Source organism: Epinephelus moara, chromosome 18 (genome assembly GCF_006386435.1).
Source record: "Epinephelus moara isolate mb chromosome 18, YSFRI_EMoa_1.0, whole genome shotgun sequence".
Lineage (NCBI taxonomy): Eukaryota > Metazoa > Chordata > Actinopteri > Perciformes > Serranidae > Epinephelus > Epinephelus moara.
This window is the reverse complement of record NC_065523.1, coordinates 35549232-35575008: the sequence shown is the minus strand read 5'-3', so window position 1 is coordinate 35575008 and position 25777 is coordinate 35549232. Positions and strand designations below refer to the sequence as shown.

General features: G+C 41.0%; 1 protein-coding gene across 1 annotated transcript in view; it reads right to left on the bottom strand.

The window, feature by feature from the left end:
• Positions 1-25777, bottom strand: part of LOC126405458 (microtubule-associated serine/threonine-protein kinase 1-like) — a 71696-nt gene that overhangs the window by 23307 nt on the left and 22612 nt on the right. The window contains exons 3-8 of the mRNA XM_050069199.1: positions 12241-12335; positions 10090-10165; positions 7040-7112; positions 4534-4694; positions 3076-3151; positions 2050-2259 (exon numbers count right to left, since the gene is read on the bottom strand). Coding sequence (XP_049925156.1) covers positions 2050-2259; positions 3076-3151; positions 4534-4694; positions 7040-7112; positions 10090-10165; positions 12241-12335 — 691 coding nt within the window. The remainder of the gene's footprint in view (positions 1-2049; positions 2260-3075; positions 3152-4533; positions 4695-7039; positions 7113-10089; positions 10166-12240; positions 12336-25777) is intronic.

The window sequence follows — 25777 nt, the reverse complement described above, 5'->3', positions numbered from 1 at the left end:
CACTTTAGTTTTTATATGACACACACTTTTAGTAATGAGTGGATCTTCAAGAGTTTATATATATTAATTTCGACTGATGTGAACTGCATATATTCTAATCCTCACTCTGAGAAAAAAAAGCGCTGTGGAGTGTCGTTCCTGTGGGCTGCAGCAACACTAAACCCCTGAGCTTGCCTGAGAAGGACTAAATGCACAAAGCTGCTATTTTTAAATATCCCATGGAGAGAGACTCTCACTGCAGCCTGTTCTGTTTTGTTCTGAAAATGTGGGCGTGCAGCCTCGTTCTGTGGACGATAAACCAGGTGCAGACTGATAAAGGAGGAAATACAGTGAGTGCTGGACGGAGCAGTGAGTGACAACAACCCCGCCCACATTTAAGAGGACTGTTTAAGTGGAAACACTAGGGTCTAGGTACCATGTCTGAATGGTGAAAACGGGGCTTTAGAGGCCTGGTCTGGTTGCCAAGCAGCTCATTTTTATAGAAGTACTTGGATATATAAAACCGAGTTGTTGGTTACCAGATCCTACACAACAAAAGTTAACCCTATGGGCCCTAGGCATTTTTGGGGTATTTTTACTGCCTTTACTTTTAAGCTCATATCACAGTCATTATAAAGGCTACATACACATGCTATATCTTGTTTTTTTCAAGACAATCTGGGCTAACCAGATTTGCCATCATTTCATGTCCTACCATGTGCCTGTATTTTATATTAATTTTTATATCAATGAAAAAAACAAATCTGTGTGCCTAAATTCTTACATTTTTACATGTATCTCAGCATAGCAAGTTGGAAAAAGACATATTCTGCCATATATGAAGAGGGGAGACTCTCTGGAATCTGGCAATATAAGAACCATGATGGTAGGACATTCTGTCACTTCTTTCACTTTTGGGCATTGGGGGGGGGACACATGTCCCCCTCAATGTATATGGTGACTACGGCCCTGTCAGCATGCATAATTAGGCTACAGTTGTGTGGGTGCGCAAAGGTGAAGTGGCTGGTCTTGTCATACAAAGTTTGATGGAGTGTCAACTGGACAATATGGAGATATTTGCATCTTGAAAGCCGGACTACAAATGTGGATAGACAGGGAGAAACACAGGCAAGCCTAAGACGTGGTAAGATACGATATTCCTCACTATATGAAGTGACTGATAACAAGATCTGTATAATGGGTTGTAAAGAAATTCGTCAGGTTTTTATTTTGTAGGCAATTAATCTGGATTTATAGCATGATGGGATGACAGCACAATGATGTGTGTGGTATCATTGGAAAGCTCTGCTCCTGCGCTTTCATGTGATATGCGTGGCATTTCTGTGCAACCCTGCATTCGCGAGTAATCCATCCAAGAGTAATGTGTGTGCAAAGCTGTATGAAAGCTCTGTTATACATCATTTTAGTGTAATTTTATCATTTTTTTTCGCTGTGAAAACATTGGACTACTGACAAGTGCTTGGCCTTGTCGGAAAGCTATGATTCCGCTGTTTCACGTGATATGCGTGGCTTCTCGCTATGACGCACGATCGCGGAGAAAATCCACAGAGAAAAACAGGTGTGAATTTGGACGCACTATGCGTCGTTCGGGCCCATAGGGTTAAGTATAGTGGAGAAAAAAGGGAATGGGAGATGACACTGTGATTTGATTGGTTGAACTGATGCTAACGCCCCAGACACACCTGTGATTAATTCAGGGACTGAATACATCCCCTTTGACCCTTGCGTCTTACTTTGCACCCAGGTTATGCACCGTTTAAGTAGCAAAAGTAGAGATGGACACGCCCTAAATACACTTGCACCATCCGCCTTAGACCAGGTAGTACAGATCATTTAAATGCAGACACAAATATTTTTCTTCAAAACCATAATTTTGTTACTTTGTGGTACTTGACAGTTTTCTATATTTGATGCTACAGACACATTTTTGGTCCCCAAAAGTAACTGACACCACATCCTGATGAAGTTAATAGTATTTAGGAGCAGCCAGAGGTCTCTAAAATCGCTCTTATATGAGTTTTTGTTGACATTATATCTTTTCTAACTCACATCCTGAAGGAGCTTCTCCAGGTTCTCCTGCAGCTCAAAGAAGTAAACAGATGTGATGAGGCCCTCTCGGGATTTGGCCAGGCAGTCTCTGGACAGCTCAGTGATCTGGTGGTGAATGAAGCTGAGGACTCCGTCGGCCAGTGGAAGAACATTTTCAGGAGAGAAAGCCTGGATGAACTCGGCCAGCCTCCCCTCCATCTGTGCCGTGGCCTTGGGGAGGATGAAAGGTGGGCAGCATGTGGGAACAGGAGCAGTATGTTAGGGCGCAGAGAAAGAGACGTGAGAGTAGGGAGTGAAAGTAAAAGCGACAGATTAAGTTTAGAAAGAGATTGAATTTCTTAAGAAGACTCAGAGGTATGTGACAGAAAGTTCAGAAAGAAATTTCATTTGTGGCTCAAACAGTGTGGCTCTGCTGCTGCTTTACAATGACTTCACTGAGGCCTCATTTTTTCCATTTGACTTGTGTGAGAACAAGCCCCCAGAGCTTTTACCTCGAATGAACTTCAAACTATAATGTCCAATTTCCTAAAGCTTGATTTTATCTCGGTGGGAGCCATCAACCTATTTCCTTTTGATACAACCTCAGACCACAGAGAGAGTGAAAGGAGGAGAATTGTATTTTACTGTTCGTAGCTGTGGCAGGATTTCTAAGTGCAGTGACTAAACTTAATATTCTCTCTGACAGGGTGAACGTATCGCGACTCGGCAGAGCCACATAATCTTGTTTGCTATGGTTTAGCAGCCCCCATGGCTCTGTTTTTAAAACTGTGTCTGTGTTTTGGTTACGACTGTGTTTACTGTGTATTTGTTAAACTCAAATCTTTGAACATGCTCACTCATAAATTATATTCCCTTTTTATTTCTCTAATATGTGAGCTCTGACTGGATGGGATTAGACTGTTACTGTGGCTTGAAAGATTAATGCTCTGTAGGCTCGATGTGCTCACTGTTGTAAGTATTTTTATGGAATATAATGTTTATCATGAAGTAACTTTGTGTGTGTGTGTGTGTGTGTGTGTGTCTCACCTTTGGAAAGCGCTCTTTGTACACATGGTTCATCATGACTATCTCATTATCATAGCAGGAGGAGGAACGTCCTGGGCTGTGGGGGCAGAAAAACATGGAATGAAAATTCAGCTATACACTGTTTTCTGTGTTGTAAATAACAATAAAATGAGAACGTTAAGAGTTCATGTATATCAAGACACGCCCCAGAAAAAGTTTTTCTCTTGCAGGCTCCGCCCACAATTTCCAGCTTGGCTCATAGACTAATGGTGCTTTCACACCTGCCCTGTTCGTTTGGGCAGGTGAGAACACAGCAATCACCCTCAGATGCGCACCAAAAAGTCTGAAGGTACCCTCACTCACAGATATTTCAACCAACTTTTCACAGCAAGACGGTTACTGATTCGAACCCTGTGATGGGACAGCCCTTCTGTGTGGAGTTTGCATGTTCTCCCTGTGTCAGCGTGGGTTTCCTCCAGGTGCTCCAGCTTCCTCCCACAGTCCAAAGACATGCAGGTTAACTGGTGACTCTAAATTGTCTGTAAATGTGAATGTGAGTGTGAGTGGTTGTCTGTCTCTATGTGTCAGCCCTGTGGTAGTCTGGTGACCTGTCCAGGGTGAACCCCGCCTCTCGCCCAATGTCAGCTGGGATAGGCTCCAGCCCCCCTCTGGCCCCTAACAGGATAAGCAGTTGCAGAAAATGAATGAATGAATTTAATATCTTGTGTTTGGACTGTATTCAATAGAAGAGGTCATAAACATTTACAAATTACTGCATTCTGCTTCTATTTACATTTTAGTTAGGGTTGTGATACATTCATGTTTTTTCTGCTGCAGCTGTTTTGGTCTGGTATAACCAATAACTCATGCTAGCTAATATTAGCTACTGTTAGCAACTAAAGCTTGCTTTGAAACTCACATTACAGAGTTGGTTTGTTTACTTTCTGACTTCTTCTTTTCCACAACTGTCACCTCAGCTCACATTACGGGAGGTGAAGTACCAGTTTTACATCTTATTTAAAGTGAGCTAGGTGCATGCAACTTTTGCAAAACAAAATGATAAAGCTAAAGCACAATGTATAAGATCACAAGTAGGTAAAAGTAAGGCAGCAAAACGGCCGTTACAGGGCGACATCTATAAAATGTGTTAACATCAGCCCACATAAGCTACTGGTTTTAATGATAGATTCAATTATTTATCTGTAAAATGAATATCTCATTTCTTTATCACTTTAAGGATGAGCTTGTCTTGACAAACACACAGCGCTGACCTTCTGTATTTATTGGTTCAAGTGCTAATCAGATCTTAAGCGTAGGTCAGACATGTCAGCTTTAAAACCGGAAAATTCAGGAGGTTATATAAAAGCAATAACAAGCAAGCAGGGGCAACCCCTTTAAATCTGCTCTTAAAAAGAGGATAGTGCTTTTGGGCAGCTGAAGCTGCTGTTTAATCTCATGGGTGGTGCTGCTGCTGCTGACCTGAGGCTGCGGGAGCGCGGGCGCATGTGTGGAGAGCAGCGGCCCCCATCATCATCCGTGATGCTCTCGGTGCTGCCAAAGTGCTTGGATAAGAAGTGGAGCTCGTCCATGGTGGGCTGGAAGGGCAGCTGGTGCAGTCGCTCCTGAGAGGAGCTGGAGGACTGTAGTGAGAGAAGAGGAAGAGGAGGGGAGGCAGAGGGTGGAGGAGGAAGAGGAAGCAGACAAGGGTGGGGGGGATTAGGAGGGGGAGGGAGAGGGAGAGGGAGAAGTTGGCAGATGTGGAAGGGAAACAAGGATATTGCAGTGGGTGGAGTTAGACCTGCCAGAAAATTCAAGACAACTAATTGCCAACAATGCAGCATGTGATCAACACCGACTGCCTCTCTTATTTATCTACTGAATATAACATCTGAAGCAACAGATAGATCAGTTATTACAGCACCTGCAGCCTTGTGGACACCACCAATGACAAACACAGAGTTTAAATGTTAATGAAGGTGTCCAGTAAGCCTCGGTTCAGACCCATCAATCTGTCTCACCTCCTCATTTGCCTTCATCAAAGCAATGAGACCTGGACCTCCTCCACTTATTTTGCTAACCCAAAGATCGATGCCTGATCATTCACGGGTGACAGACTAATTGAAAACGGTCAGACTTAAAAGGGTGGATGGAACAAGACTGGAGACTCAATCTTTCTTTGTCTCTTTCATTCATGTCTAGTTTTACTGTAGGTGGCTGTACCGATTCATTTCTCTATTCACCGTCTTGGTAAGTAGCATTTTTGCGCTGCTTTTCCCAGGAAACATCACCAGGACTGAAACAACTTTTTACTCTGATTTTCTGTTGAAGATCGGTGCTAATTACAGTAATTTATGACAGTGGTTTACAATGTTTAATGTCTGACATACCCCCACAGTCAGAAGAGCTTACATACTCCAACACCAACACCAGCAGGCATGTTCCAAATATGTTCTCATGGATATAAACTCAATGTTACTACAAAACTACCAATAATTTAAAAGTGAATATTGTTACAACTGAACTCAGTGTTTCAGTTCAAGGTCAAGTTTGTACTGGTATTACTGCCACTTGGAGTGGCAGAGGCTAGAGGTTTCAGACAATTATCTGTTACGTCTTGCAAACTATTTTAACTGTTTTGTTACTTTTAGCTAACAATTTAACAGTATCATTACTTTTAGCTAACTATCAAAACAGTTGTATTGCTTTTAGCTAACTATTAAAACAGTTTTATTACTTTTAGCTGACTATCAAAACAGTTTCATTACTTTATGCTAACTATCAAAACAGTTTCATTACTGTTAGCTAAATATTAAAACTGTTTCATTACTGTGTGACGACCCTCTCTGCTTTGGCTTTCCTTGTGTATGTGTCTCCCTCTTTGTCATGGCCGTGCGGCCCGGTTCGTGACAACTGCTGTTTCATTACTATTAAAACTGCTTTGTTACTTTTAGCTAACTTTTAAAACTGTTTTGTTACGTTAAGCAAACATCTTTCAACCATTTATCCAATAGATTTAGCTAACTATTGCAACTGTTTCATTATTTTGGGCTGACTTTTTCAAACAGTTTCATCACTAGTCATGTTTCCATCAGCCTGTTTAGATGCACATCTAGAAGTATCGCATCGGAAAATTATGATGGAAACGCCAAAATTCGAATTAAAATCCCCTGATTCGCACAAACTAAAATACGCTCGCTTTAGCCGGGTTTTGGTTGATTCGAAAAAATGTTGATTCGCAAAACGGGGGATGGAAACAGTTATGTTCGAAATGTAGAAGAAGAAGAATATGAGACTTGTTTTGTTTCCAGTTCTGCGGAAAGTCCGTACATTTAATGGAAACACACAGGATTCATATTTGTTTTAATGCGCATTTCCCAATGATTCGAATCACTTTTGGATGGAAACATAGCTACTGTTAGCTAACTATTCTATCTGTTCCAGCTATTCTACTACTTGTAGCTTATTTCAACCATTTATCCAGTAGTTTTATTTTTATTGTTTTATTACTTATAGCAAATTATTACAACTGTTCATCCATTTGTTTTAGCTGACCATTTCAAATGTGTAATTACTTTTAGCTAATGTTTTCACCTGTTTCTGTACTTTTAGCTAACCATTTTATCGGTTTCATTACTTTTAGCTAACAAATTGTAAACTATTTAAACTGTTTTGTTATTTTTAGCTTAATATTTTAGCTGTTTATTTTTTTTAGCTAACTACTTTAAGCTAACTATTTCAACTGTCTTTTCATTAGTTTTAGCTATTTCAACTGTTTGTTTACGTGATTACTCTTAGCTGACAATTTTTAGTTTTCATGCCCTCTCAATGAACAGGCAGATCATTTCAAATAAAGAAAAAATAAGCATCACAGCAATTTGCACATATTTGTGGAAGGTTTATTTGTCTCTGTAACACATGATATATATTTTTTAATAAAATCATTATATTTGTCTAAGTTACTTTAATTAAGAGTGAAGTTATTTACCGTTGAGCTGGGAGTGTTGGTGCCATATCCAGAGGAAGGCAAAGATGCTAAAGACCATCGTCGTCCGTCCGCTCTGTGGAGAACACAAATAATACATCACTTAAAATCCCACTGAGATGAATACATTTGTCATAAAATCCAGATCATGTCAGATTGGCTGTATAGGCCCTGTTCACGGAGGATATTCTGACATATGAGAGTAAGAAAAGCACAGGTATGGGCTAAATAATTAAATTAATGATGGCTGAATGCCATTTGTGCACGCTGGCTCAAAGTCACTCTCACTAGGACACTTGAATGAGCAGAGCCATCGTTAGTGTGATTAGAAACAGCTGCGCTTTTCCTACTATGCCATGTCAAAATGTCTGCTGGGAAAACAGTCTATTGCTTTAACTGTCTTTAATACTCCAGAGCCTGAAAGAAATGGGTTGAACTAAAATACCAATGGGTATTTTGTTACCTGTGAAATAATATATCTGATAACCTTCAACATAATTTCAGCTGCACTAATAAAATGTCATTCAGCAGACCAATGACTTATAACACCTCTGGTTCGTCCCAGGGGCCTTTTTCAGTGAGGAGAGCACAGAAGACTCATTCATTGTGCTTCTGTGTGCCTCGCCCGCTCAGTGACAGGCAGGCAGACGGATCTGATAAATGAGGACAGAGGATTTACACTCCCAACACTGTGTCTGACTGAGGAGAGACAGAGGTAAATAACAGTCTAATTGGCTTTCTTACATACATGGAATGCATGAGAGTGAAGGATCGCCTTTTTTATGAATCTACCATGGCCAGACCACGACTGCAGTCACTTTGGATTCCTTAAATATGGTATAAGGGCTTCACATTGGCATTGTCATGTCGAAACAGTAAAAGGGTCTTCCCCAAACTGTTGTCACAAAGATGGAGGAACATTTATTTCTAAAATATCAGTATGCTGAAGCATTAACAGGATAGCACGGATGTTTTAAATTGGCATTGTATGAGATACTTATCCATATATTACCTACCTATATTGTCGTACCTGGAGAGGCAGGCAGGAGAACTGCAATGGAAGCTAAGCAATGTACTGTTGTGGACAGGAGCCGTAGCAAAACATATTTCAACCACCTAAAAAAATCAATATCAGGTTGAAGTGTGGATATATTTATTATAATATTTTCACAGCTTTACCTTGCTGTCAGACAGCCCTACCTGTCTGGGAACTGAAGCCATTAATTATACTCTCGTCAAAGCCACCAGACTCCTTTGACAAAAATGGTAATTGTACCTTGCAGAAAATAGGGTTGCTGGTCTACCACTGCCTACATCAGTTAGTTAGTTTGTCTTATTGTGTGACTTTGGTGAATCCAAACTAATCCTCTAAAGCAGTGGCTCCCAGCTGGTAGGTCGCGGGTCCATTTAGAATGGACTGCAAGTGACTAACAAACGTGTCAAGTGTGTAAAAACCCCACTTTATTTTAAAGTGTGGTGAATTTCTGGTGCAGAGCTTTTATTTTGAAGGGCTGTTTCCTGCTGTAGAGTGAGTGACTAACAGACAGCTACTTGACAGAGACAGTAAACTAGCTCAACGACATGGCCAAACACAGGTATGACGCTAAATATATTAAATTATGTGGACCTTGAGGAGAAATCTGGACCAGTTGGGAACCACTGCTCTAAACGCCATGACACCCCAAGCTGATGGTCTGCCGTTGGTCAATGTTAGGCCATCAGTGAGCATCTGTCGCCCTATTGTTTGCAACTTTTTTGGGGGTGATTCAGCATGTTTAAATGGCGTCTTAGATGGAGGAGCCCGTTGGAGAGTGAAAGCACTGAGACAGTTCAGCTCAGTGTGAGAGAAGAAAAAACAGAAGTGAGGAAAGTAAACAAATGGCTCAAAACTAACTGTTCCATCAGTCTTCTAGTTTCCCTTTTTTAATGACAAATACAGATTTCCACCACCTGCTGGTGCGGAGAGTGATTTCCTCTCATGCAGGCATATAATGTACGTGCGCTTTGGCCATCAGCTGTAGTCTCTGCGGTGTGTTCAAGTGCAACTTTTTGGCCGAAGCACAGGGGACGACCTTCGTTACCACTAGCTCTTTGCTGATAGTTTGGTGTGTCTGGGCCATTAAAAACCAAAGTCACACAGCAACACAAACAGCAGTAGACCAGTGGCTCCCGTGTTTTGCAAGGCAAAATAACTTTTTTTTGTTAAAGGAGTCCGAGACAGACAAAAAGAGCATTGATAAAAGCTTCAGTTCCATGTTGAAAATTGCTGTCTGACAGCAAGGTAAAGTGGTGAAAATATTCTAAATATAGTGTACACCTAAACTGATAATGATCTTTTTGGGTGGCTTAATTTATTTTTGAAGCTGCCCCCATCCACAGCTGTACAGCTTCCATGTCAGTACTCCTGCCTGTTTCTCCAACCTGGGGGCGTGCTGACTGGCAACCTCCATTTATACTGACTCTGGATAAGTACCTCAAAGAACCCCACTTCAAAAACATCTGAACTATCCTTTTTCGATTGTGCTTCATTGGAATTAAGAAGCCTAAACCACAAAAAAACAGCTCCAGACTACAGGCACACAACAGTATGTAAACAGGGTAGTGTTGTTAATTTATAAAGCAACCTAAAAACCTTCTACTCCAAACTCAGTACATGAATATGCAGAGACACACACGTTCATGGCCACCCATCAGCACACACACTAACACACAGAGTGTCACCAGAGCAGCGTGAATAAACACAGAGACACTGCGAATGTAATGGCTTGGCCTTGTCATACATGAGTCAGCCTGTTACACTGCGGGTGCAGCAGGTTGCTTTCTGCTCCCCGGGATGTGTTAGACCTCACACAACAACAGATCTACACCTCCTCTGTCTTCTGACGCTCACTTGTTCCCTCTCCTCTCCTGCCTTTGTCTCACGCTGACCTGACTTCTGTTGCCCTCCCATCGTCTGTCTCACGTTCTGTCCCTGTCACGTCTCCGGCACAAAAACAAGTGAGAGTCAACATGTGCGACCACGCTCAACATATGTAGGGATATGAAGCAAAGACCTTCTGGAGGAGGCGAAGGAGAAGTGTGCAGGGTTGCTGGGAGAGAAGTTTCGTGGGCTGTCCAGGGGGCTGCTTCCTGGTGGGACAACAAGACATGAACAGAGGATGAGACACAAGAGAGGGAGAAGAGAAGAAGATTTATTCTGTGAGCAGAGGAAACTAAGCACACGTTAAACCTTCTTACCACAGTTTCCTCTCTGTCCCTGAGATGTGTAGCTGTAAAGCTGTCCCAGACTTGTCTGATCTGTGGTTCAATACAACAGTGTGACTGCTCACAATCACTGCGTCGGGTTTTCAGGGGTAAAAGGCTGTGAAATTGATTTAGTTTTTTTACAAATCATAAAGGCCTGTCATTGATTTTTAGACCGACGAATGCTTTGTAGTTTAAGCTTTTTATTTATTCTGCCTTGGTCTGTGGACAGTAATGTGGGTGTTTTGATTAATGGACTGAGTGATGTGATCAGGGGCTTTCTCACAGACGAATGACTCAGCCAAGCTAATTTAAGCGAGCAGCCCAAGTAAAGACCATGTAAAACCTGCGCAATCTCTTTGTCTATTTTGGGATTTGAGAGTATGTGGCACCCAACATTAGAGAGCCTTAGTCAGGTCCTGGTCACTTCCAAAATCAGGTCAAAACTCAAAGTCAGTCAGCTGAAAACTTTAGATCAAGACACTCAAAACAGAAGTGGCTTCTTATGGATTAACAAAGATGTTAATCATTCTGCATGTGACTCTGTTTTATAATCAGCAGCATTCGGTTAACTAAAGGAATAGTTTGACGTTTTGGGAAATATTTTATTATTGCTCTGTTGTCGAGAGTTTGAGGAGAAGATACCACTCTCATGTCTGTTTGGTAAATGTGAGGCTACAGCCAGCAGCTTGTTAGCTTAGCTTAGTATAAAGACTGCAGCCAGCAGCTTGTTAGCTTAGCTTAGTATAAAGACTGGGAAAAAAAAGGAGAAACAGTTAGTGTACGAGAACTGAAGAGACATTATCATGCTCCCAGGAAGTGCACCAGGCTTTGACGCCAATTTTCTTGGTGGCCAAACATTGTAACACTGTCACATGATGCCCTGCAGCCATTAAGACTTTTTAGCACTGACTTGCATAGAGTGCCGAAGTCACGCCCCTTCCGGTGAAGCTCATGGGACCTTAGATCGGAAAAAATATAAATGGCAGTGAATAAGGAGAGAAATATTATCTTTTGGTCCCGTTTGAGTTGCGACATGAAATCTAAATATGTTGTTAATGAATTTAAAACATAAATTTTAAGGTCAAGAAAGTCATACTTTGTGGTAAAACTGTTGAGATATAAGCTTTTTAATTAGAAAGACTCAAGAGTACACAGGAGGAGGTCGCGTATGTGACGTCATAGCTTTCGCTCGCTTCCTGCAGCTTGGCCTCCCCGCTGAAATTCCACTGTTTTATGATTAATCGATTTATGATTGAAGATGTCTGTGTGTTTTGTGCCAGGTTGCAGTCACTCCAAGCTGCAGGAAGCGAGCGAAAGCTATGACGTCACATACGCGACCTCCTCCTGTGTAGTCTTGAGTCTTTCTAATTAAAAAGCTTATATCTCAACAGTTTTACCACAAAGTATGACTTTCTTGACCTTAAAATTTATGTTTTAAATTCATTAACGACGATTTGGATTTCATGTCACAACTCAAACGGGACCAAAAGATAATATTTCTCTCCTCATTCACTGCCATTCATATTTTTTCCGATCTAAGGTCCCATGAGCTTCACCGGAAGGGGCGTGACTTTGGCACTCTATTGTGAAAGAGACGTCTGTAAATCAGTGGATACATTTTTTTGAGCATCACAACGTCCATGAAATGACTCGTGTCACTATCAGGATTTGTTCCATTTGGTCTGGCTGCACTTGGCTGCCTTAGTGTGCTTGCTCTATTTAATTGCTGTCCTATTGATTTTAATTCTTTAATCTTTGACTTTGGTGACATTTTATGACATATTAGTTTGTTTCAGTCTCCTTGTGTTTTAAATGTGTTAAAATTTATTGTACAGCACTTTGAAACTGTGACTCTTTCTTGCATAAATATTTTGAAAGCTATAAAAGTTCGTCTGTCTCCTGTTAATAAATGAAGATCATATAATCACAGCTGAGGTGTGATGTGTTAGTCTACGTACCGAGGTGTCCAGGGAGAGGAAGAGGGGAGTGTGGGCGAGGCAGCGTGGGGGAGGTGGTGGTCAGGATCAGACTTTTCCTGTTGCTTGTTCGGCAGCTATGAAGACAAACACAGAGATGCATGTAAACAGAGGAGGCTGCGATCATGTTTGTCATGTTCGTGTGCTGTATCTGTGTCTGTGTGCATGAATATGTGCATGCTGCAGCTGCACGTATAGGTGCAGAAGGAGCAGACATGTGCAAATGCATGGCTCACTGCAGAGGCACAACAGCGATAAGGAGAATTCAATTTCCTCAGTCATCCATCCCTGTCTGCCTCCTCTGAGCCCAGATAAGAAATGAGCGGAGAGAGTGCGGAACAAGATGAGAGGGAGGCAAAGTTAGAGAGAACAGTGGCGACAAAAGACGAGATAAATGAGAATAAATGGAAACATTCACTTTTTCATGACCTCAGTTAATTATGTTTAGGGGCGCTTAATCGCAGTCACTACCTCACTGAGTCACCTTAGATCTGCCTGTGGACTCCACACACACTCACACCGCTCACAATATTACTGTATCCAGCGCACACACACCATTATGGAGTTAATCGAGCCAGCTTTTTGTGTTCAAGTGATCTCCTTATTTTGTTACAGCACTCACACTGCTACAGGGAAATTAATGCAAAGGCTTTTTACAACACGTGCAGCATAATGTGCTTCAGTTTTCAAAGTAGTGAGGGGCATGTTCATGAATGCAAATAAAAACAGCATGAAAGAAAGAGGAGAGGACAAACAAAATGCAAACATCCTGTCTTTGCTGTCTGATGAAGCCCCCACCCCATCCTTTCAGCCATGGTCACATGGGTTCACATGTGAGCAGCATGCACCAGCCTCTACACACACACACACACACACACACACACACACACACACACATCCACACACACACACCTTCATTGACACTCAGTGTAGAGATGTGAGCTGGCTGAGATCAACACAGTGAGCTGAAGATGCACAGACACTGTGTGACACACTGAGTGGCAAAGGTGGTACAAATACCTCTAACATTACAGTGTTTCCTGCTTCACACAAAAATAAAATAAAATAAAAAATTAACAGGACCCTCCCGCCATCATCCACAACAAAATGCACTGCACATGATGAAATTGAGGAGGGCATCATTTGAATCTGAATTAAAGGAGCAATCTGACTAATTTGGTTTGCAGCTGAGGTCAGTGGGCTGTCCACTGTTTTGGGGCGTTTTCATATTAGGAAGGATTGATTTGTTCTGTGTGCGAGTAACAGCCGAAATCAGAGTCCTGCACGGGGTTGGGTACAAGGGTAAAAAAATATGTATATCAACTCAGGGGCATGGGCACAAATGCAAGCCGCAATTTCTTTTACATTGAAAGTCTATGACACAAGTCACATTCATCACCGACATGGAGGACCCAAGTGATGAAACTTTGCAGCTTGAGGATGAGGTGGCAGCCTACATCGAGTTCAAGACACCCAAGGAGGATCGTTTTGAGGTTTTATGGTGGAAGGAGCACGCTAAAATGTTTCGCCACGTCCATGTCCAGGCCCAGGTCCCTGATGTGAAAGTCCCCTCGGAGAAGGTATGATTTTACTTTCACTTAGCGCTAAAGCTGGCTAGCTAGCTGTGGTTCATCCTGCTTGATGGCACCAACTATTTACAGGCATTTACCAACCTTTTGGTGCTTTAGATGAAGGTAACTATGTAGTTTCACTTTAACTAACTTGTCTGTTTTCTGGTGAAAGCTACTGACAAAAATCTTAAAAGCTCTCTTGGCCATTCTACATGTACTTTTAAAATGGTCCCTAACTTCAGCAGGCAGGTTCCTTTCTGCTGTTAGGTGGTGCAAGGTGCAAGATCATGAAGTAAAGATTATCTCTACACCTGTGCAACATCACTCAGACTTTATCCTGCACTGAGTGAACACATCTGGTGAAAACTGATGAAAACTTCACAGCTGATCACGCCTGGCTTTTTCAGCCGCTCTCCTGCCCGTCTGCTAAAACCACTGCCGGAGCTTGTGACTCTGTTACCAAATAAAAGAGTTAAATTTCATTTCACCAACTAAAATATTACAATCAGCTCACAAAACAGAGCCAGCACCATCTCATCTATCTGTTTTCATTATCTTAACCGCACACAGGATGTCCTGATCAATCAGATCTATAACTAGCTTTGCAGATATTGATCACATGTGCCAATAGGCTGGATTTAACGTGCAGGTCCGATAACTGCCGTTGTGCCATTTCACACTATCTGACCTTAATCAATTGTATCCTGACATTGGTCTATAACCTTAAATCTTTTTTTCTCTGCAGCTGCAATAATCTCACTGTAACACACTCCCTGTCCCACAGCTGAGACCAGTAATTACTCAATGAGGGCACATGTGTGTGTGTGCATGGGTCAGTGTGCAGCGTTCAACACAGCCTCACTAGCTTTGGAAAGGCCAAAACAACGACTCAATCACAAGAGAAAAATTTGGAGTTGTACATTTCTGCAAACTACAGATAGGTTAAATTTGCACATTATTATGATGCATATTATTATTATGATATAACACTGTTGTTAATGTGTGGTAATGTTCAGGCACAAAAAACACTTGTTTATCATTAGAAAAAGATCGCATTTGGCTTTAAATACTCAGCTGGAAAGCAGCAATTTATTGGTGAAAAATAGCATTTTTCGTGGTACCATCCCTGCTGGAAAAACAGTGATGGGTCACTAAAAACACCCATGTTCTGGGGCTAAAAAGCTGCAGGAAAATCAGCTATAGGTCCCTAAAAAACCATGTTTAGGGGCTAAACAGCTGCAAGAAAACAGCAACGGATCCCAACAAACACAAATCTTTGGAGCCTAAAATGCCACTGGAAAAAAAGCAACACATCACTTAAAAACACCCATGTTTGTTGGCTAAAAAGCCGCAGGAAGATCAGCAATGGCTCCCCAAATAAAACCTATGTTTAGGGGTTAAACAGCTGCAGGAAAAACAGCAACAGATCCCAACAAAATACCAATGTTTGGTGCCTAAAAAGCTGCAGGAAGATCAGCAATGGATCCCCAAAAAAACCCACATATAGGTACTAAACTGCAGGAAAAACAGTGACGGGTGCCAACAAAACACCCACGTTTAGCGCCTTATAAGCTGCTGTAAAAACAGCAACAGATCCCTAAAAAAAACACCCATGTTTCTGGGCTGAGAAGCCGCTGGATAAACACAGATGGGTCCCTAAAAATACAGACCTTTGGTGACTAAAAAGCTGCTGGAATAACACCTTTCGTGGCACTACCCCTGCTGGAAAAACAGTGATGGGTCGCAACACCCATGTTTGTTGGCTAAAAAGCCTCAGGAACATCAGCGATGGATCCCTAAAACATCTGCACATTTAGGGGCTAAACAGCCGCTGGAAAAACAGCAACGGATCCTTAAAAAAAACCACCCATGTTTTGGGGCTTAAAAACTGCAGGAAATTCAGTGATGGGTCCCAAAAAAACCCACATGTTTGGGGGCTAAACAGCTGCAGGAAAAAAGTTTGATGCATAAAAAGCCGCTGGGAAAAACTGCAGCAGGTCTGTAAAAAACACCCATGTTTCAGTGCTGAAAAGTTGCTGGAAAAACAGCGACGAGTCACTAAATACAACCACACATTTAGGGGCTAAACATCCATGTTTCGAGACTGAAAAGCCGCTGGAAAAAGAGCGACAGTTTGCTANACTGCAGCAGGTCTGTAAAAAACACCCATGTTTCAGTGCTGAAAAGTTACTGGAAAAACAGTGACGAGTCACTAAATACAACCACACATTTAGGGGCTAAACAACCGCAGGAAAAACAGGTCCCAAAAAAACATCCATGTTTCGAGACTGAAAAGCCGCTGGAAAAAGAGCGACAGTTTGCTAAAAAAACATCCATGTTTAGGGGCTAAACAGCTGCAGGAAAAACAGTAACGGATCCCAACAAAACAGCAACTTTTGGTGCCTAAAAAGCTGCTGGAAACACAGCAACAGATCCTTAAAAAACACCCATGTTTCGGGGCTGAACAGTCACTGAAGAAAGAGCCACAGTTTGCAAAAAAAAACCACCCAGGTTTGTGAAAACAACAGATGGGTCCCTAAAAACACACACATTTGGGGCCCAAAAGCCGGTGGAAACACAGCAACAGATCCCTAAAAAACAAGCGGTGTTGTTTATCTCAAAGAGTGATCTGCAAGTGGTCTGCAGCTTGGTAGGGGTCTCCTGCCAGTTTCAATTGAAACATACAAATGCAACTTATTCGTGTCAGTGTACAAGGTTCAAAAGGTTGGACATATCTTCACTGGCCGTCATTACTTCAGAGAGACACAGAAAAGCTGAAACAAAGTCAAAGCGAGCAGCAGGACTATTCTTGGTTAATGGATTCTCAGTGCTGCTGCAGGAAATCAATGGAGGCTGGCTGTAAAACACGCAGCGCCTGGCCTTGAATTTCCCCTGTAACGCTGTCAGTATTCACTGCTGTGTCAGAACACGCAGACACTAAACTGGCCAGTATTTACTTTACACATCCTGCAAGTATGCAGCTGCTGAGTCCAAATTTCAGAGTGATCATGCCCGCGGTCTGTTTCTCGCTCGATGGTCATTCAAGATCAAGAGAGGGGGAGGGAGGGGAGGCGAGGGGAGATGTGCACTCCACTGCACTCACTAAATCTGGATGGTACGCGCTGTTGCCGAGGGCTGGAGGTGTGGAAGGTGAGGGAGGAGATGTGCACAGAGATAGGGGTGTTAGCTGGTGCAATCATGACATGAAGCCAGATGAGGGGAGGAAATGTTCGGGGGAACGGGGCGACTGCAGATTCAATGGGAAAAGGAACATTAGAAAAACAAGAATTAGAGATGCAGGTTTGAAGCACGCTCAGTGGTGCTCATCACCCACACAGGCGCAACGTAAACATGACCCAGTTTTTCCACCATTACACACACACACACACACACGTATATTCACACAGCACAAACACCAAAGAAGGCAAAAACAGAGCACACAGGGAAATATTTTTCACTGTGAGCAGATGATACTGGGGAGGGAATATATGGAGGCAAAAATGAGACCAAAACATTTGAATTTTAACTGCCAATACTTAATATACAAATTTAAAAATTCATAGCACTCAAATATTTTACTTTAAAAACATGTATCTGAATTCATCTGTTGTGAATTTACTTATTTGACATTAAAATATGAAATGTCTTGATTTGCAATTTGAAAAGCTTAATTTCATTTTTCCCCCAATTTAAAAAAAAATTAAAATCAAAATAAAAAATTAAACAAAATAAAAAAAAAAGATTAAGGTTGGTCAATTTGTCAAATTCAGATCTAAATAAATCTATACCGCTTTGAAATTATAACATAAAATATCCTGATTTGCTATGTCAAAAGCAAAATTTGATTTCCTTTTTCAATGTTTACGAATTTCTGAATTTCATACTTTCATAAATAAATAAAATTAAATTAAATAAAAATGAATTTTAATCCAAAAAATTTAACTTTCATAACTAAAAAAAACAAACAAACAAAAAAAACAACAATAAAATAAATTAAAAAACAAAACAAAAATTGATTTAGCTGCTAGATTGGCCAATGTAGATCTTAACATGTCTATACCTTTTCAAAATTAGGACATGAAATGTTTTTATTTACTTTTTTTCTCCCCCAAAGTTCACAAATTTAGATCCAATTTTTTTTTAAATTTTATTTAAAATTCTGATACTTGAACTTTTTGGATTTGAATGTATGAACACTGAAAAAGATATATACAATTTCAGCTTTTGAAATTATATATGAAGAAATTTTAATCTTTTAATTTTGAGGTGAATTCAGAGCAAAATAAATTCACATGCTTTTCTCAAAGTAAAATATCTCAATGCGGTGAGTTCAGTTCAGTTTCAATATTCAAGTATTCAGTGGTAAAATTCAAATATTTAAGTCTCTTATTTGCCTCCATAGCAGTATGTCTCTAACAAAGCCAGACAAACAGGAGCCTTCATCCTCTGCATGTTCATACTCCTCCCTCTACTTAACAGCAGGAGCACCATTAATATTGATCAAACCAAACCAAACCCATTCATATGAAACCACACAAACGCAGCCTGATACACAAAGTCAAATACAAAGTAGATGTGCGGCGTAGAGGAGGAGGGATTGGGCCAAACACAGAGATAGATAAGAGAGAGAAAGTGAAGCTAAAAGCAAGAACACTTCAAAGAGAAGAAAGAGGGCGGAGGAGGAGGAAGAATAGAAACTGCTGATGAGGAGTCGGGGAAGTCTGGTGTGTTTACCTCCACAGTGAGGGGAGTGGTGACTGAACAGGAGATAGAAATGATAGTGGTGAATTAATCAGTGATATACTGGTGGAAAAGATGAAGGGGGAGGAAAGGATGGAGGAGAATGGGATGCAGAGACAAACAAATATCACGTATTTAGTGCTTGGAATTTTATTGTCTTGACACAGCCCCGACAAAGTTTTATAACGGCATGAAAAGACCGGAGAACTTTATTCAGGAACAAAAATCAGAGGAAATCTTAGTTGGCGTCTCAAAGCCTGGAGGGGACGAGAGAGGAGGGAGCCTGGGTCACATGACGGCTTGTTGCTATGCAGCGCGCGGGAGGGAGGCTTCTGATAATGCCGACCGTGGATCACAGTGAGGGAGAGGAGAAGGAAGAGGAACAGCGCTCATTATAGAAGTCATTCAAGTTCACTGTAGAGGGTGGAGGGGAAGAGAGGGAGTGACAGAGAAAGAGGACGGACATGCAAAAAACTATTTGTATTTTGTATTTATTATAAAATATATAAATATTATAAACGTGCTGTTATTCCACAGGCTAGTTAATAACATGTCGGGCAGGAAATCCAAAGTGTGGGATCATTTTGAGAAGGTGAAGGACGAACCCAAGGTGATATGTAAACTCATCTTCATTGGTCGACTACAAACATGACGTATCATCTGAAACATGGAAGTAGCTACATGCCCATTAGCCCACAGCGTCATTAACAGGCGGCTCGCTCAGTGTGTGACGTGCACTTGTAGATAAAATATAGGCCTATATTAATGAAGGTTCATTAGTACGGTTTTGTATTTCTCTGTAATGTAGCACAGTGTTAACAATGTTACTGATACTATTCTTTCTCACACCTTCAACTCAAACCACCAAAATATATCATTTAATCATTACATTCATATCAGAAACATGCAGGAGACTAGTCCACTGATGGACCCTGATGACGACTGTTGGTCAACTAGGAAAACTCTTAGTCAGGAGGAGCACTAATAAGAGCTGGCCTCGTCATTGGCAGGTGGAGGGGATGGTGAATGGTGTGACACCTAGGGAAAACCACATGCCAAGCTACGGACCACTATTCAAGACCAACAAACAACAAATCATTGTTGCGTTTTCAGCTGCTTTTTACCCTCTAAACTTGGGTATTTTTAACAACCCATTGCTGTGTTTCTACCGGGGATAGTGCCACATTGCTGCACTTCCATAACCTAAACCTAACCACACGTTAACCACAGTGTTGTTGAAAGGTAAGGTTTTAACATATTTGCTTCATAATAACATACAAGTGTAACATATTCGTGGTTTGCAGAAATGTACAATGCCAACATTTACTCTGGCAACTAGGTTGAAAATAGCCTGGTAAGATCCTCCTGACTGTTATAAGTTTGGACTCCTTCAAATCAAGACGGAAGAACAGAAACTAAATAAATATTTCTGTGGTGTGCAGAAATGTGTAATGCTAACATAGTCTTAGGAGCCGTGTCCACCAAAGCTATTGTTTTCCGAGGCCAGTGTATTTTTAAAATTCTTTGCAATGGGAGCGCTACATATTTACTCTACCTTACAAACGTCAGCAGTGTGACGCTGAACACCGAGCACCAAGCGTTAAACCCCCCTCCCCAGCTTAACTTTGGATAAAACGCTGCACTCGTCACCTTCACTTTTTAACCAGCCGTTCAATCACAGTGGACAAGGAACAAATACCACAAAGACAAACCGCCATATCTTACATGTACACGTGCTGAACAACAATGGCACCTCATACATATTCATATATGAATATTTCCTCACTTGAATCCACACAGGTGGGTCCGTCCTCTCTGCCTACATGCTTAAGCTTTCCCCTCACCCAAAACAAGTACTGCACCTTGTGCCGACATGTTTACTTTTTCCGTATCATAGCAACCAGACGCAACCAAAGCATCTCAGCTGAAAAAATGCTGTGCCTCCAAAGCACCCTCAAACACTCCCCACTGGACGTCTCTTAAGAAAGGCCTTGCTTTTTTTGAGCTAGAAAAATAACATTGTGGTGGAGACGGGGTCTTATAGCGACTGGGCTGTAAATGTCTTAACAAATCAATAACAGTGGCAGATTAATCATTAAAAATTCATCATTAAAAGTACTTTTAATCAAATGATAAAGCAATTAATCAGATAATCATTTCTATCACTAGGGTATGATATGAGAGCTGTGTACAGGATATAAACAGTCTATATTGATTCCTATTAGCCCGTCCTTTATATCTCTTTAAGTGAGTAAATCTAACAATATTGTCCAGCGGGTCACATGATCAGCAGTAAAAGGCCAGGACAGAAGCCAAAGTGGTCATGGCGAGGGCCTGAGGCGCAACGCTGTCCTCACTCCGCTCCGTCACATCTCCACTCAGCTGCACCGAGCATTGTGTTAAATGTCAAAATCATCGCCTGGCCTAAAACACAACGGCAGGGCGTAAAGTCCGACAGATGCACTCGCCCTTTCCTTCACCTCTTTCCCTTCCTGGTTCCTCAGCTCTTTGGGCTCCCAAACATCCCTGACAGCACTTCAATCGGGATTAAAGGCTCTATTTTCTTTGTGTTTTGTTTCCTGTAATAGGCTCAAATCTTGTGTCTCAGTCTGGGGAACTACACAGCAGCTGACAGTAGCAATATCTATCAAGCACGGGTAAATTTAGTGCTGTTGAGAAGCCCGTGTCCTCAAAAGTGTTTTCCTGTAAGAGAAGCCCTGAGAGGGAGATGGTGGAGGAGAGGGGGGATCAAACAGAATAAGAGTCCCATTACTCTGAGAGGAGAGGAAAGACAGGGCGCTTTACTGAAAGATAATGGGAGATGTAGCACCTACATTGTGAGCGTGTGTGTATTGAATCCAGAGGTCCTCCAGGGGAAAGCTGCAGCACTTTAGAAGGAGAGGCTCTGCAGTGTGACTCAGGTGTCTTGGCCTCCCACTGACCTCCTTTAGTTTGCACATAATTGGTTAAGTGAAGTGTAATGGCTTATTTAGTTACAGAGGAGGAGCGTGCATGATGGTGTGTGTTAGTGTGTTGAGAGGTGTGTGTGTGTGTGTGAGAGTTGTGTGACTCTACCCTACAGCGCAGTGCACCTGAGCCAAAACACCTGAGGGACACACACAAACAAACAAAAAAATTCCACTCTCCAATTATTGCCTCTTATATTACAGCCTGGAAAAAATAATGGAGGTAGCTAACATGACGTCACCCATTAGGTTTAATTTGACTCGTGTTTTGAAGCCTTGAGTTTGGCATCTTTGATATTTGGAGCCAACAGTGACCATATCTGGACGAGAGGCTGCAGCTAACCTTAACGCTAGCTACTAGCTTGGTTAGCATGGTGCATTTACATCTATGGCTAACTGTGATAGTAGTAAAGCTAATGTAGATTTTTGCGAGAAAAAAACAGGCTTATACCATCAAAACAAAATGTACTTACAGAGAAAACTAAACATACGACAACCTTTACTTCCAGAAGAACAATTTTCGGTCAAAAAAAAAAAAAAAAAATTAAATCTGTCTGGAGCCGCAAAATTTATTTGAGCCTTATAACAAAGTTAACAGCCTTATTTAGTCTAAATTAGCTTATTAACACTATCAATAGGTCTCATCAAAAAAAATAAAAATTTTTTGAGAAAGACGCCAGGCTGTAGACATCGCTCCGACCCACATTTAAGTTGACAAAATGTTAAAACATTTTTAAAATTTGGGAACTTCAAGCACTCCTTTGAGCAGGAACAGATGCACTTGAATTAAGTTAAAAAGCCTATATTTAACCTCTCTAACTCCACCAGGACGCCGACGTCCTCACTCCCCTCCTCCTCTGTTAAATGGTATCTCCCAGGCGCATTATGTCATCAAACCATGTGATGTTTGGTATTGCCAGATTCAGGAAGCTCTCGACTTTTCAAAAATAACATTGTTTTTCTTTTATTTATTATGTATTTCGCACCAGAGCAGCCTAAACACACAAAGTCCAAAATCGCGATGAGTGGTGACAAGTCATGTCATGCCATTTTTCGACGGGAAAAATTAAAGGGTTACTCGCGATCTTATGTAGAGCTGTCAGTGGACACGTAGCTGTTTTACAAAAAGTCAGAGTCTCACTCCTACCACTACCACTATTTCTAGAAAGTGGGATCATAACTTTCACGTTTCATATGGCTTTATTCTGGTGATGTTTTATGGTGTTTCTGTGTCATAAACAACATCAGCTATCATAATCACACGATTTCAATAAGGTACGATGTTTGAAGCTGGCTGAGTGTTGTTTGATCACTGATAGTACTGTTTTGAAGCCGAGAGATCGACTTGTCTTTTGGAGCTCCGCCTGGATCTTTTCATGGAAAAAACACTGTAGAATGGTCATACTTAGGGCTGGACGATTAATCAAATTTTAATCATGATTTCGATTTTGGCTTGTCACGATCATAAAAACATTATAGTCGAAGAAAAACGATTAATGCGCCACACGGCGCGGCGTGTATGTAAGCACCGTTAATGCACCTGTGTTATGTGCAGCAGCAGCAAGCGTGTGACATGTGTGGATCAATATGTGAAGCGAGCGATTGAGAACATGGCAGAAAGACAGCCTTTGGTTGAGAAGAAAGGTACACTGTAGGACAACTTCAGTCATCTGGAAACATTTTGGCTTCAAGTTGACGGACGTTGAGCTAAGGAAATTGTTTGCAAAGTTTGTCACGCTGTCGTGTCCGCCCCCCAAGGCAACAGGGGCGAAAAAAAAAAGTCCAAAAAAGTTAATAACTTACAAATTATGGCGAAAAGATAGTTTCTTGCAACCCTAGAATTAAGATAAAAAATATTCACAAATGAAAAAACACTTCTGGTTGCTGATAAGTAGTGTTTAACTTTTGATTTAACACTAAAAATTAAAACCCTCGGCGCGCACTGCAGCGCAAGCAGACAGATGCGCGACTCAGAGCAGCATGTGTCACTGACACCATCTCAGTGCACAGCGGACCGGTGGAAAATGTCACCATCAGCATATTATTTTACATCAATAAAATCTATTTTATCATTATTTTGAGTGACATTGTTGAAAGAATTTAGCTGTCTGTGTTCAAGCAGGATAATAGGTCTCCATTCATTGCACGTCAGGCTTTCTATTTCCTTGTTGGAAATGGTGTTGCGTTCAAGGTCCCCCCCCCCCCCCCCCAAAAAAAACGGAAGAAAAAAAAGGCCAAATAGTCACAAAAAAAATTCACAATCGAATCCCGTGCCATCGAATGAAGCTTTGAAGCTTCGAATTTATTTGGGTCAGCCCTAGTATTTATTTTTATTTATTGTTTTTATTGCTATTATTATTTTAATTTACTATTATTTTTTTTATTTTTTTTTTACTTGATAACTTGTTACTAATTTATTGCTGGCTGTTCTTTTAAGTTATATTTGAAGTTGAGTTTTGGTGGAGTTTTGAAATCAATGAATAATCATGTTTATTAATCGTGATTTCAATATCAATCAAAATAATCGTGATTATTATTTTTGCCATAATCGTCCAGCCCTAGTCATACTTTGAGCGATCTTCTTCAAATTTGAAACAAATGTTCATTGATAGTGTGCCTACAGCCCCATAGTGTCATTTACCTGCTCAGATGAAGCCACAGACAGTTATTCATCCTGAAAAACATTTTTTATTTTATTTGAGGCAAAATCTTTAATTTTTTACTGACTTCAAAGGCCCATTACTCTGTCTCTGTATCACCTAGAGTGTTTCTGATACTTTCACAAGAAACTTCAGAGAGTTTTTTTTCTGGCAAGACCTCATGCATGCATGTAGTCAGAGTGGTTCAGAAGCTACAGTTATTTTAATTTGGGTATGTCATTTTAGGCGTTTTTGCTTAAAAAAAGGGGGGTGGAGTACAAGAGTTAAAAAACTGCTTTCATTAAAACACAGACCAGTTTCAACTCTCTAGTCTTCACCAGGGTGCAAAAGGGTGGACAGGAGTCAAGCAAGCATTTCATAAGCTTGGTAGGGGGTGTCACCCAGTCTTGATAAATAAGTGAGCACAGGTGGGTGACAGCAATGGATTATACTGAGAAGCCATTTTGAAAGTGACACGCCTCCACAAGTGTCTGAGAAAAACAAGAGAGAAAGAAGAGAAATACTACCAACCTAATATCAATAATATGAAAAATATGCATGCTCCAGAGCTGCAGGTTGCCTAGCTCTGCCTTAGAAGGTCTTTTAATTCAACCAAACCAAACTTTTTACAATCAACTTACACGAATTAGAAACAAACTGAAATAGTGACAGCTACGGCTACGCCATGGTTATGCTACCTAATAAAAGTTGTCGCCATGGTAGTGACTTTTCAACGGACAACACTCACCTGTCACTCAAAGTGGCCACACCCTTAATAACACAACTTTTAGTCTTAATAATATGTGGCATCATTTGGGCAGGGCGTCATTAATGTTTTACTTCTCAGACTCTTTTAGTGACTTACCGCTCAGAGGGAACTCATTCAGCGGCTCCTCTGGCAGCAGCACAGCGTCTCTCCCTCTACTCTCTCGCCGTGTCGTCAAGTCATTTTGTCATAAACCTTTGGTGATGTAAACCTAAGTGTAAAAACTCCATATATGTGAATGTGTGATAGTTGTGGTATCATAACAGCCTGTCACAGGTTACAGTGTGATGATTAGAGGAGAAATGGCAGAGCATAAAAACAGAGAAGAAAATCACTTGTTGATTTATATATATAGATAGGGACATTTTTTTGTATTTGGAAAGTGTTTAAATGTGTAATTTGTGGTAACAGAATCTGAATCTCACTCTGAGTTACTGTTGTTCAGAAAATAAAGAAATGACAGATCATTTTAGTTTTTACTGAATATTTGAAGCAACTATATCACTTATTTTGTTGAAATTATACGTACTTAAATCAATAATACATTTTTTTAAATTTATTTTTATTAGTCATATCGTCAAGAATATCATTATCGCAACAATACCCTCAAATATTGTGATATCATTTTAGGGCCATATCGCCAACCCCTAGTAAACATCACTATCTCTGACACTGAAGTTGCAAAGACAGACCAGTACTTCTGCTGGTAACGTTCTGCCGTTAGTAGTAGCTACTGGACGTAACCATGAACAGCCAGAATTGGGATGCTGTCTTTTGAAACAGAAATCTTCTAAAAGATCTGCGTCTTGGTGGTTGTTTATAGTTGTATTACACGCT